This window comes from Lynx canadensis, chromosome D3 (assembly GCF_007474595.2).
Source record: "Lynx canadensis isolate LIC74 chromosome D3, mLynCan4.pri.v2, whole genome shotgun sequence".
Taxonomy (NCBI): domain Eukaryota; kingdom Metazoa; phylum Chordata; class Mammalia; order Carnivora; family Felidae; genus Lynx; species Lynx canadensis.
In genome coordinates this window covers 82741617-82754816 of record NC_044314.2, presented here as the reverse complement: position 1 = coordinate 82754816, position 13200 = coordinate 82741617, and the positions used below count along the sequence as shown (strand labels likewise).

Below are 13200 nucleotides of genomic sequence, written 5' to 3'. Positions count from 1 at the left end.
GCCTGGGCCTAGCCCTGATCTCCACACTTGCCTCCAGGGCCAGTATCATTTCCGACACGGGGACAGACGAGTCACCTGGGCTTCGGGGACGTGACGCCCCTTCTCAGTGTCCGCGGCCTCCTCGCTCCCAGGGGGCGCTGGCCCCTGCGGACCCTGCTGTGCTCCCACGGGCCCCACGGAAACTGCCCGACTCCCTTCTTACCCTCGATGAAGCAAGTGCGTGTTGAGCTCACGCCAGTGATGATCTGACGGCGGTCACCGTTTACGGGGGGGGCAAGATGGCCCGGCCCTGTGCTGGCCCCCCCGGGTGCCGGGCAAGGAGGCGTCCCCGCCTTGAGAGGCTCCGGCTGGCCCCCTCACGGTCCCCCTCTCTCCGCCACGGGTCTGATTTCGGCAGAGCTCTCGAGGCGATAGCACGGGCGGGGCCGGGCCCGGGGCCCCGTGTCCATGTCGCACCCCCCCCCACCCCAGCACCGTGCAGAAGCGGGAACCGGGAAGGGACGCATTAACCGGTGCGACCCCACAATTAAAGCTGCGGCTGTTTACCACGGTGAGAACAGCTCTGCCTGCCAACGCCAGCCGCCATCACGTCTCCCTACTGCCGGCTCCCCCCAAGTGTTTATTTAAGCCAACACATTGCTCTGCTAATTGGATAACATTCCACGTGAAAATAGACCTTTTAAAACAACAGCAGCGGCGGCAAATAAAAACAGCCACAACTGCAAAAGTACAAAGGCGCGGCGGGCTCGGGGAGGGGAAATTAAAGGCGCCTGCATGGGGAAAAAAATTAATATTCCGGTTTCCCGGATGAGAGTCTATCCTTCCCATCCCTTCTCTTCCAGGCTGGCCTTCCTTTCCTCCTGCAGGACCAGCCTGCTCTGCACAAAGCGGGAGGGGGGGCAGCTGCTAAACAGAAGCCCGGTGGCTACCGGTGGCCTCTCTGGGGCCAGGCTGCTTCGGGCTCGGGAGGGCTGGACTCGTGCACTCATGGGCCTGATGCCGGAGCGCTCACTCTTCTGGGCGCGCCCCCAAGAGATGCTCCGGCCCCTCCCCCTGAAATGGCTCTAATCGGTGAGTCGTCCTCTCCCCTGGGTGCTGGGGTGGGCAGTGGCGGGCATGCTGGGGACAGGAGGGGCCGGCACTCAGCTCAAGCGAACAAGCAGACGAGGCGGGGAGCGCCCTGGACACACGGGCTGTGGCAGCCGGTCAGCACGCAGAGTTACCCGGCTCTGCCCGGTTCCGGCTGCACGACCCCGGCTGACCGACGTCACCGCTCTGAGCCTCAGTTTCCAATGCCACCTACCACTCACCTCCTAGAGTCCCGGGAGGACAAGACGTGACAAACGCAAACGCCCAGCAGCCAAAGACAGGCTTCTAGAAGTTGACGGTTTTGATCACCGCCAAGATGCTGCCCTTCCGGAAACATCGGGGCCCAGAGAGCCACGGGGGCACCTGAGACAGGGAGACAGCCGTGCACATAAGTGCAGACCCAGGCCACCCGGGGAAGACCACTGCATTTGGGATGGCTTGCGTCCTTGACTTCCACTCTTCCCTCGTCAGCCTCTGTCCTGCCCCCCTCCACCTCGAGGGAGTAGGTTCTTTGGAAGACATCGCCTCACAACCCCCGGAGTTTTAGGGAACACGGACACTTTCAGAGGGCCTAGGACTCCGAGGGCTGACGAACGACCTAGGAAGGGGGAACGTGCCAGCTCACCGAGGCCGTGATGAGGGTAGACGGGTCTCCTCCAGCTTAGCGCCTTGGCCCTGGGGGGCCAGCGCCAGGCTTCGCGGGGATCGGTCCATGGGGCTCTGCAGCGGCTGCACAGACAGAGCTCGGCGGCCGTGTGGAGATCGGGAGGGACTCATGCAAATCTCCTGCCCGATTCCCGGGGCCGCTGCAGGTTGGGATGAGACAGTGCGCGTGTGGTGTATATATCACGTACAAAAGCCGGTGCGGTCGGTCGCAGGGGCCTCTGACTATTGTCATCAGTTGCCTGGTTACCCTGAGCTCTGCCACGACAGCCTCTGCGGAGCCTCGTGCTAGGATTCTCTTCACAGTTTGGGGGTGTGCGGTTGCCCCAGAGGGGCCTGACGGATGCACGGGCGGGGTGGAAGGCAGCGTCGTGGAGGAAGGTCAGAGGACTCAGGGTGCAGGGTGCAGGGACGGCGCAGATGGGCAGGCTGCCGAGGGGCTGCCTCGAGGGGCAGACCGGGGCTAATTCTCACCTCGGCCAGCTGGTGAAGGGGGCTGGCTGATGCCGGGGAAGGAGCACGGTCCTGGGAGCCAATGTATCTGGGTCCCGGCCCCCGGCCAGACACTATCAGTTTCTCCACTGCTTCCCAGACTCAACACGGAACGCCCAGCTGTCCGTTACCCTCTCCCTTCTCCCTTTTCCCCTGGTACCAACCCCCCCCATTTCACCCTCCCCTCCCCTCCTCCTTTCCTCCCATCTGAGCACGGCCCGGGGCCCCCAGGAGAGGCTCTGATGCCAGGTTCCCGCGTGGCCGATGCCAAGAGTGACGCCTTCCATCCCCACGGAGGGTGTCCTGCTGGGCACTGGGAGTGAACCCCCTCGTGAGGGGTGCAGGTGGGTCAGGCAAGGATCAGTCAAGCTCCAGAAAGGCTTCTGAAGGAGGAGGACTCCTCCTTCCCCGAGTGCTTCCGAAAGAGGACGGCCACTTAGGGGGAGCCCGCCAGACGGATGGGGGTGAGGCGCGTCCCCCCGGCACTCCCACCAATTCCTTCTGTGGGAGTAAAGGTCTCGGGGTGCTCTCCTCGGCGTCTCCCTGCGGCCTCGCACCCCGTCTTCAGACTCACGCCCCCCCCCCCCCCCCCGCCAGCTGGCTCAACACGTGCGGCAGTCAGAACTGCGTTCATCGACGTGCAGTGCACGCGGCCCCCTGGGTCAGTGGCGGGCGCTGGCCGTGCCACTCGGAAGACAATGAGGTTCTCCAGACAGACACGGAGAAGGAGAGAGAGGCACGGCTTCCCCGGGAGGCAAAAAGACCAACGACCTGCTGGGTCCACGCCGTGTGGAGGGCCGGCTCGCACGCTGGCGGGCACGCGAGGCCCCGGTCCTCATGCGCCCAGAGGAAGGGCTGCGGCGGGGACGCAGGAGCCCGGTCGCCGCCTATGGGAGGCGAGGGGCAGAGGGGCCAACCCCGGAGGGGCCGCGGACTGAGTCCCTGCTGTCCTCGGCCGCCCTTTCTCCTCCTGGAGGCCAGAGCGGAAGGCGGGGAGGGGACGGAGGGAGAGGAGCCACCTCCGTGACTCCCCGGGGGGCCGTGCCGGCCTTCGGAAGTCACGTCTGCGGCCTGGCTCTGGGGCCGAGCGCTGCCCCGTCTACCTGAGGTGCCCCTCCTGCCCCGGCGATCCCAGGGAACAAAACTGCCACCGACCGCGTCCCGGAAACGCGGCCATTGACGCTGGAGGCTGGGAGCCCACGCCGGGTCTGAGCCTCCAGCCCCAGGAGCCACATGGGTTGTGACATCAGCCCCAGCCCTGGAGAGAGGCCGCCGTGTGCAAGGGACACGCCCTCCAGCTGGGGGGCTCCGACGCCTTTTCTCTTGGCTCGGTCCTACCCCTCCTCCTTCTGAGAGCATCTCCCTTGTCACCACCACCACCCTCCTCCTCCCGGAGCCAGCGCCACTCCGAGGACATCACCCCCACCCAAACCTCACGACAGCTTGGGGAGGAAAATCCTCTCGCCGTCTCGTAAACGTCGCGAAAGCTGAAACACGCAGAACGTGAGTCAGTCGCTTGCCCGAGGTCCCTCGGCAGACAGGAGCAGTACCAGGGTCCCGACTCAGGCCATCTGGCTTCAGAGTCTGTGCTCCACCAACGAGCCCCCTCATCAGAGGCCTCTCTTGGGGGTGAGGGGCGAACCCCTGCTCTTTCTTCCCTGGTCACAATCTCACACGGGAACCCTGAGAGCAAACAGGCGACCAGAGCTCTGTACCCTCACCGCCCAACCCCCCAGAGGCCCCCCCCCCCCAGCAGGGTTAGGGTTAGGCAGGCTGGGGAGGAAACACTGCCCTGCACTTCCCTTCCCTCTGTCTGGGGTGAAGGCACCCCGGCTCTCGACGGAGCAGGGCCGGTGGGAAGGGGGAAGAAATAACTCACTTGTCTCCAGCACTATGGGCCAGGGTTTCATGCGCACCGTCAGACGAGGAAACCGAGGCACGGGGCAGGGCTAGGGGAGCCCAGCTGCCGGCAGGAAGGTGCTCTGGACCTCTCCCCTCGTGGCTCCCCTCTGAGCGCATGCGGGTCCCCCCCCCCCCCCCCCCCCAGAGGTGCCCGCGTGCCACACGCAGGGGGTGACGCCGCGGACAGGAGGCAAGGGAAAGGCTGCCAGCCGAGAAGAAAGGAGAGCAGATGTCCGGACAAACGCAGCCACGTGTGGACAAAACAGGCACTTGAGTTCAAGATGCTGAGACAAAGGTGGCTGGCGAGGCTCCCTGAGGTCCCGGGAGGGCCTTCCGTGCCTGTGCGTGTTCCCAGGGCCCACAAAGGCCGCAGCTGTGTCCCTGAGATGTCACCTCCGGCTCCGCCCACTGGGCCTCTGGCAATGGCAGCTCGCTAAAGGCCGACGGGTGTGATTCTAACAAATAACTCTGCTTTTCCCAGGGAGGTCTCGTGAGAAGCGGAGGGGGTCCCAGTGTGGGTGAGGCCCGCCCGTCGCTTCCCCCGGACCCTTGACGAGAGGGGAGGCCGACAGAGGGAGAAACGCGCAGGCTCCTGAGGGAGCCCTGGGGATTCAGTGGCCGCGAACACAGCCAGAACCCCCGACCACACAGCCTCTGCGCTCCCACATCTGCTGCCGGGCTGGGCCCGGCACCCACCCCCGCCGCACTGCGCCCAGCCCAGATCACAACAGGCCGCCTTGCTTCAGAAACGAGAGGCGTTCTGCCTCCTAGGAGAATTCTGGAGAATTCTGTACCTGTGCCCCTGCACAGCAGCCCCTGCCTGGGCAGACCTTGCCTGTAAGCAGCCCAACCGGCAGGCCCCGGCCACAAGCGGGAAGATGAGGACGAGACACGTGTCCCCGTGGGAGCCTCCTCTCCCAGGGCCGCCCCCCTGGACCCTGCCTTCGGGGGGCGCTCGCAGCCGGGAGCTCTGGCTGACCTGGGGAGGCCTGGGAAACCTGCTCGCTCCCCCACTTTTTATCCCAGTTTCTTGCTTCTGTCACGTGAGCGGGCGAGGGAGGGAGGGAAGGAGGGAGGGGGACACAGGTCTGCCCCCTCCTCCAACCAAACCCAGGGTCTTGCCTTCCCAGGGAGTTGCACAGATTGGCGGGGTCAGGGAAAGACCAGGGAAACCCCACAGGGCAGGGACATGCCCACATCCGTTAAGGCGTTTCGCTGCTTCTACAAGGGGGCCGGAAGGCAGGTGGGAGAGTGGGGGGGGGGGGCACTGCCTCACCTTTGCATCCTGCTTCGTGAGGAAGTCCACGAAGCCGAACCCTCGGTGCGAGCCTGTCCCGCTCATCTTCTTCGGCAAGCGGACGGTCTTCAGCTCCCCGAAGGTGCTAGAGACAGAGGGCAAAGCACAGGAGAGCTAAGGACCGGGGCCCACAAAGGGGCTGGGGTGTGTGCGTGAGGGCAGGACCGGCTTACACACTCATCCCCTCTGGTCAGAAAAGACAAGTGCTCGCAGGTGCACCCGTGCGCGCACGCACACGCACCGTAAACTGGTGTCGCCTCCCCCACCGGCCGGCTCGCGCTCGGGGCGTGCCTGGCCTTCTCCTCTCCGACCCCGGCCTTCCCGCTGGGCAGGGAGGGATGATGGGGTTGGAGACACGGATGGAGAATTTCCAGTTCCTCTGACAGGCTGGCACCCTCGGCCCCCCTTCGCCTGTGGGGCTGAGGATCTGGCAGGAGGCGTGTGTGGGCTGGGGGAACGCAGCCGCACACAGGCAGGGCCAGGGCCCGGGATCCGGACGCGGGAGGAGGGTCTCCTGACCTGAATCCGCCTGCACGGCTGAGCCGAGCACACAGCAAGCTTGCGTTGAGCAAGAAGGATGAGCCTCTTCTCCCGGCCCCGAGACGGGGTGTCTCCTCAGTGCTCCCCGTGGGAACCAGGCGCCGCGACTCCCTTGAAACCCCACCTCCCCTACCTCCGAGCTTTAGTTTTGAGATCTGCTAAGCCAAAATCAGGCAAAGCTCTAGGGAAGAAAATGTGGCGCCCCCCCCCCCCCCCGGCCCCCACCAGTCAGGGATCAAACAGGTAAACACAGCTCGGACCATCCCCTGCCCTCCCTCACCCCAGCCCCGGAACCGGCCTCTCCTCCCAGATAAGCGTTTGAGAGATTCCCGGACAAAAGGATCAGGCCTGCCTGGCCCTCCTGTCTCACTTCCCAGCCCCAACCCCACCCTCACGTCCGTTTATCAAATATATATGCACAAATCGCTGCCAATAAATATTTAACGCGCGCGGCGTCTGAAGAGCTGTTATTGTATTTGGAAATCTCCACACACTTGCGGTCGCCCGGGCACACACACACGCGGGCTCAACGGCCCAGGATGCTTCAGGGCCAAAGACCGATTGGGTGAAAAACACAGTAAAGGCCGTAAGCCCTCATGAAATGATATAAGCTAAATCCGAGGCGTTAACCCGCGGCCCTGCCAGCATGACCAGGCATCGGCCGGCCCAATTTCCGAAGGCGGGATGGTGGGTAAATGCGGCATTATGAATCCTCAAAATGAATCTGCACGTCTGCCCGCGGCTCCCCCCGCCGCTCCCCCCAGGCTGGGGAGAGGGCCAGCCTCCCGGGGAGGGGAGGGGCTGGAGGGGGCAGGCGGTGGGGCCCTGTCGGTCTGCCCGCCCGGCTGAGGCTCTCTGGCTCCTTCAGGCGGCAGGGCTGGGGCCCAGGGGCTGGGCAGGTGGGGACAAGCAGGAAGGTGAGGTGGGAGGGCTGAGGAGTCCAGCCTGCAAACCCTGCTTTATTGTGCCACCTAAAGGCCGACACAGCCCATGACAGACAGACGCGGCCTCTCCTCCTCCGCGGGAGCCCCGGGGCCTCGGCCAGGGCGGGCGGGCAGGGGGATGGCGGAGCTTTCTCGCAGGCTTGTTGGGTAAACGGTCCTTTGGCTCCGGGTGCTTCAGAGGGACACGGGGGTGCTGCAGGGAGGGTGTGCCTGAAGGGCACGAGGACCAGACCGCGACAGCAGTCAGACTGGTAAGAGAAGGCCTCGGTGAGCACCCATGTGCCCAGGCCGTGCGGGGTGCCGTACCGACAAGGGTGCGGACCCCCGATGGGTGTGGGGGTCCTCCCTCCTCCCTGCCCCAGGCTCCAGGCTCCTGCCGGCCTTGGCGGGCTCGCCGTGCCTCTCAACCAGGGCACTGGTGTGGACACCAGGGTGCCCTCTGCCTCCCCCTGAGGCTGGATGGAGCTCAGCTCTGCAACAGCAGAAGCCACATCTATCTTGCTTATCAGGGGCTCCGCAGCGAGGAGCCCAGGGCCTGGCTCAGTGGGATGAACAAGCAAGAACACAGGAGCCCCGGGCCGCAGACACGACCACCCGTACCTAGCCGCCGACACGCACGGGGACGTGCCGAGGACTGCGTGAAAACAGGCCACGGGGTACGTACGAACAGCACCGAGGTGAATTAGTCTCCCCACCTCCATTTTACAGATGGGGAGACTGAGCTCAGGGAGGCAGCAGCTCCTGTTAGCAAGTGGCAGGGTTAGGATGCGAATCCGGGCGGGTCTGATGTTAAGCCGGAGCTCTCTTTGCACTGCACGGCATTCGGTTTTCCTTCAACTGTCTGGACGGGGGCCGTCCACTTTCAGGAGTGGCGGGGGTGCGGGGGGGGGGGTCCTCTGTCAGAGGTCTGGCCCCCCCGTCTGGCGCAGAGCTGGAAGGGGGTGGCTGGGAAGGGCTTGCTCGGACTCCCATGGATCCGGTGACTCACCCGAGACCCCAGGGCTAGAGAGGGCGACTGAGTCCCAGTTCCTCCCGCTCATGCCATGTGCCAGCCTCCTGCCTCTGCCCCCACGGATTACCATCCTGTCCCTCGATGGTCCCGGTGGCCTCTGCCCAGGTCTCCCCGTAGCCCTGATTTCTGGCGAGTTGGCCCATGTGAGCGTGTGCGTGAGAGAGGGAGGGGGAGAGGAAAACGGCTGAGGTTAATTCTTCCCTCTGCCGCGCACTGCAAGCTGTGGACGTTCTGTGCATGGCAAGCAGCTGAGGGTCTGGAGAAAGGCAAGGAAAATAATTAAAAGGTGGAGAGAAAAGCTGATGAGGAGAGGCGGAAGGCGGTGTGCTCACGGGGCCGGGAGGACGTGGCACTGAGAGCTTGGCGCGGGGTGGGGGGGCGGGGTGCACGGCAGAGGGGTGCCCTTGGATCCACGAGGGACCACGTGCAGAGATCCAAGGGGGGGCCTTGGGGAGGTCACAGCCCCTGTCTGCGCACGTGAAATACTGTGTCCAAAGGCCCTGGTCCTTTCGGAAATCCCTAGTCCTTTCCAGGGCTCAGGGAAATGGTTATGTGAACGTGTTTCTCCCTCCCTTCTGAGAACGGCACCAGAGAGAGCTGAGGCGGAAGGGGCAGCTGCAAGATTAGGGTTCCATCTTAGAAGGAACTCCCCGAGGTCCGGGAAGCCCTGAGATGAACAGGCAAGGCTTCAAGACACGGTTGTTGCTGCCGAGGCCCCAGGCGCCGATGCCCGCATGCCTGTGAGGTGCTCGGCCTTTTACGGACAGACTCCGGGGGCGCCTGGGTGGCTCAGCTGAGCGTCCGACTGCGGCTCGGGTCATGATCTCGCAGTTCGTGGGTTCGAGCCCCGCCTCGGGCTCTGTGCCGACAGCTCGGAGCCTGGAGCCCGCTTCGGATCCCGTGTCTCCCTCCCTCTCTGCCCCTTCCCCGCTCACGCTCCGTCTCTGTCTCTCAAAAATAAATAAACATTAAAAGAAAAATTTTGAATACAGTTTCCAGGCATCGTGACTGGAGGGGCAGTAATGTCGCTGTCTCTGTTTCCCCAGGTGAGAAAACCAGCGGCCAGGAGGCCCAGCGACCTGTCCACGTCCCACGGCCGGGCGGGCGCTTTCTCACGGCTGCCGCTCCTCCGGCCGGAGGACAATGCTGGGGAAGGTGGATGGTCCTGGCTGCTTGTATCACCGCGCGGGATAATGTAAGGCTGATGCTAATGATCTCGCAGCTATATCGAAAGAGAATTAAAAAGAAAAAAGAAAAAAAAAAAGGTTGGGGGGGGGAAATCGATGAAGTACCTTTAGCTCCTTGGAGATAAGCGATATATAAATACCAGCCATTATTAAGGTTCTTATCTGACAGGAAGGTCCACGGAGCCATTTTTAAGAGTGGCTTTTGAAGGGAGTTCTGCACGCTCCCCCCCCCTCCCCACCCCCGTCTCCTGGGAGCAGAGGCCGCTGCCTGGGGGAGGCCGGGCAGGGCCGCCAGGGACCAGAGAGGGAGGAGAATCACAGGGCACCCAGGAACTCCCCCCAGCCCAGACCCTGCCGCTCGGGGAAGGAGACGCGCACGCTCCCCACTGTGTAGATAATAGAAACCACAAAATAGCAATTACTGTATCAGAAGCTGTGAATACAGAGGACATACCGGGCTTTTAAACACGGCCCTCCTTCCCTCCCCCACCCGCTCACACTTCATAACAAACTCGCACCTCACTTTTCCAATTATTTCATTCACCTTGGGTTCACCAATTACTCCCCCACGCGGCGGCCCCACCCCCCTCTGCCGCACCCAGAGCGCACGACTGCCGGCAGACCGGTCGGTGGGTTTGCCACAACCGGAGTTTGTTGTCACGTTTCTAATTTCTTCCCAGGCGGGTAGGGGTGGGAGGGGGGAGAGGGGAGGAAGGGGTGGGAGGGGGGCGCGAGGTGTTGAGCGAGGCGAGCCAATTACGCCCGGCCCTCGTAAACAGGTCTGGGCATGCAAATCATGTCTGCACACAGGCCCGAACGCAGGCACGATATGTGTGCGTGTGTGTGTGCGTGTGTGCATGCGGGGACGTCCTTCCTCTGCACACGCTGCACACCCCGTGGCCGGACCACAGCCCTGGCCGGCAACTGCTGGGGCCCTCTGGCTGTGCTACTGAAAACGGATGAATCGTCCGCTCCCTCCTTGTTTGAAGCGATGGGATCAGGAGGAAGGAGTGAGAAAAGAAAGGTGAGGGGGAGGCAGACAGAACCCTCCAGAGATGCACAACTTGACAGCCGTACAGCTGCTCTGGTGCCTGGGTTCCGGGGCTTAATGAGGGGGCTGGGAGGCAGCCCGACCCTCTGGCCTGCACGCTGACACCAAGTGGGGGTCGGGCACACCTTGACAAAGAGCCCAGGCCCCTCTGTTCCCAGGATGTGCGTCCTTTCCGCCTCCCTACTTAGCTCTGCCGGAGGAACCGGCAATCCCAGCAGAAGTGCTGAGTCACGTGGGGAACTTTGTTGGCATGACTTCTCTTCCACCTGCGCTCAGTGCCCTGCTGACGGGAAAAAAAGAATCAGCCGTCACCCGAGGGACGCAGAGTCAGACAACAGTGTGGTCGCAACAGGACGAAGGGGCGGTTTGCGGTAAGAATACACCCGAAGCTTCCTTCTCTTCCTTCTGGAGGGAAGAAGAAAGGGCTCAATCTCTTGGCAAAAAAAAAAAAAAAAAAAAAAAAGAAAAAAAGCCTTTCAAATAGAGCCCCTTTCCCAACACGCACAGTGCACGCACAGCACATCCGTCCGTTCCCCCAGCACTCCAGGCTACGAGCCCCTCGGCATGTTAAACACCTGCTGCACAGGATCTCACGGCAGCCGCGTGAGCGAGGCACGGCTGCTCCCGTTTGACAAACGGAGCAGATGGGGCTCAGAGAAGTCACGTGATTTCTCCAAGGCCGCTCAGCCCGTCGTTGCGTACCACAGGGGGCGACGGGTCTGGCCCCAGGTCCCGTAGGCGGCAACGAGCCGCGCTGGGCTCAAGGTGGGCGGCCTGTCCCCTCGTGCCTTTGATCACGCAGGGCTTACGGGACCAACAGCCAGCTAAACGCTCCCTGTGTGCCGGGTGCTCGGAGGGAGGCAACAGTGGGCCAGACACCAGCCTTGGTCTCAGGGGACGCTCGCCTGACGGGGAAGAGCCGGCAGGCGGGCCGCGGGCCCCTCTCTGCCCTGCCGAGGCAAGGAGAGACAGGCCACCTCGAGGCAAACCCCTCCCTCCGTCCATGTTAGGTGAGGTCTGCAGTACCGTGAGGCTGCAGGACAGGACCCATCACCCCAACCCCCCAGCCGGGGCGTCCAAACCAAAGCCTCTGATCCAGGCCGCCTTGTCCGATCCTCCAGCCTCACAAACGGGGAAGGAAGGCGAATCCAACAACACTGGCTTTCCTCCTGCTCCTGAAGCCACCAAACTCAAGCCAACCTCAGGACCTCTGACCTCACCCTTCTTGTTACCCGGACCTCTCCTTCCCTAGACGTTCCCACGATCAACTCCTGCCCGTCATTTGATTTCTGCTCAAATGCCACCTTTCCAAAGAGGCCATTCCGCTGAATGTTCCCCACCCCCCCTCGCCCCCCTCGCCGGCCACGGTCCCACCTGCGCACCGAGGAAATGGCTTGTTTCCTTGTCCTTGCCCTCCCTCTTCTAGAAACAGAAAGAACACTCTGAGACGGCAGAGGTCGTGCCTCGCACACACGCCCACCATCCGGGCACCCACCCGGCACCCGTGGGCCCTCCCTGACTTGCAGGTCCCTATCCTCCCCGTGCCTCTGCTGTTGTGGCCACGCAGTCACGTGTGGGGGCAGGACACTCAGTCCTTCTGTCCTCAGGACGCGTCTTCACGGGCCACAGCCACAGCTTATTACAAGGAGCGTTTGGCCCCCGGGCCAGCGCCCCTCCCCAGGTACCCAGATCCACCCCTTCGACTGCGGTGAAGAAACAGCAGGAAATACAGACGGGGCCGACTCAAGTAGTTACGAGGGGACGGGTCCCTAGACTGGGAGGTTCAGAAGCGAGCCCTGCTGGGTAAGGGCGGACGCGGGTCCGTGCAGACGGCCTCGGCCAAGGGGCGGGCACGGGCAGGCAGGCTCGCGGCCGCCGCTCCCCCCCGAAGGCTGCCTGGTGAGCGGAGACACGCTGTGGCCTGGAGCCTCGTGGGGCACGGGCTCTCGGGGACATTTAGCGGACGCAGACTGAGGCGTGCAGCTTCTTCCCCTTTTGTTCTCGCTCGCTCTCTTGTTAAAGGGTGGCTGTTAGACTGAACTTTTCCAATTACTCACCACTCATCACGGTGAGAGGCGGATGCGGACAGGTTACCTGCTCACCATCGGGAGCCAGCCTTCCTTTCATTTTTGCCTCTTGGAGGCTGAAAAATGGCCCGGTTTCCGAGAAAGTGAGAAAAGTGGCGCGGGGAACAGCATTTAGCTTTTCTCAATAGCCTTTCACGGGGTCCTTTCCAGGCAAGCGTGACCCTCTCGTTTTCTAGATGAGGAATCCTGGGGAGGAGCAGTTAAATGGTATCTCTGAATCAGAGCTGGGGCCCGAGGACTCTCTCGAGAGGCTCCTGCCAGGAGGGGACGTGGCCCTGGGAAATGGAAGGTCTGGCCTGGCTCTGCCCTCACCAGCTGGGTGACCCTGGCTGAGCTGTTTCCAGGCCGGACTGAGGAATGGGGAGGAGGGGAGGGGAGAGGAAGGGAAGATGGAGAGAGAGAGAGAGAGAGGACACATGGGCACAGGGGAGGGGAGTCTGATCTGCCCTAGGTTCAGGGCCACTGCTCCACCAGAGGGGGCAGGGGCCACTCGGCCCCAGTCCGGATGGCCAGCTGGACACGTGGGCCCAGGAACAGCAGATCTGTTCTTTCCTCTAAACAGGCCTACAGTCGAGGTTCTTCTGAGAAATGAGATTTTTTAAAAAAGGGCTTTTTTTTTTTTTTTTTAGTGTTCTATTTATTTTTGAGAGAGAGAGACACAGAGCATGAGCAGGAAGGGGCAGAGAAAGAGGGAGACACAGAATCCGAAGCAGGATCCAGGCTCCGAGCTCTCGGCGCAGAGCCCGACGCGGGGCTCGAACCCACGAACCGCGAGATCACGACCTGAGCCACAGTCGGAAGCTCAACCGACTGAGCCCCCCAGGCGCCCCTGAGGAATGAGATTTTTAAATACTGGTAACAAGGCCAAGACATCTGAGACACTGTGTCCCCAAATCAAATGAGCAGACGCACCTGTGGGCTTGCCCGATCATCACC

At 62.8% G+C, this 13200-nt stretch overlaps 1 protein-coding gene across 3 annotated transcripts in view; it reads right to left on the bottom strand.

Moving 5' to 3' along the window:
* Positions 1-13200, bottom strand: part of RBM19 (RNA binding motif protein 19) — a 153041-nt gene that overhangs the window by 52034 nt on the left and 87807 nt on the right. For all 3 annotated transcript variants that reach the window (XM_030336074.1, XM_030336075.1, XM_030336076.1), the window contains exon 22: positions 5423-5528. In XM_030336074.1, coding sequence (XP_030191934.1) covers positions 5423-5528 — 106 coding nt within the window. The remainder of the gene's footprint in view (positions 1-5422; positions 5529-13200) is intronic.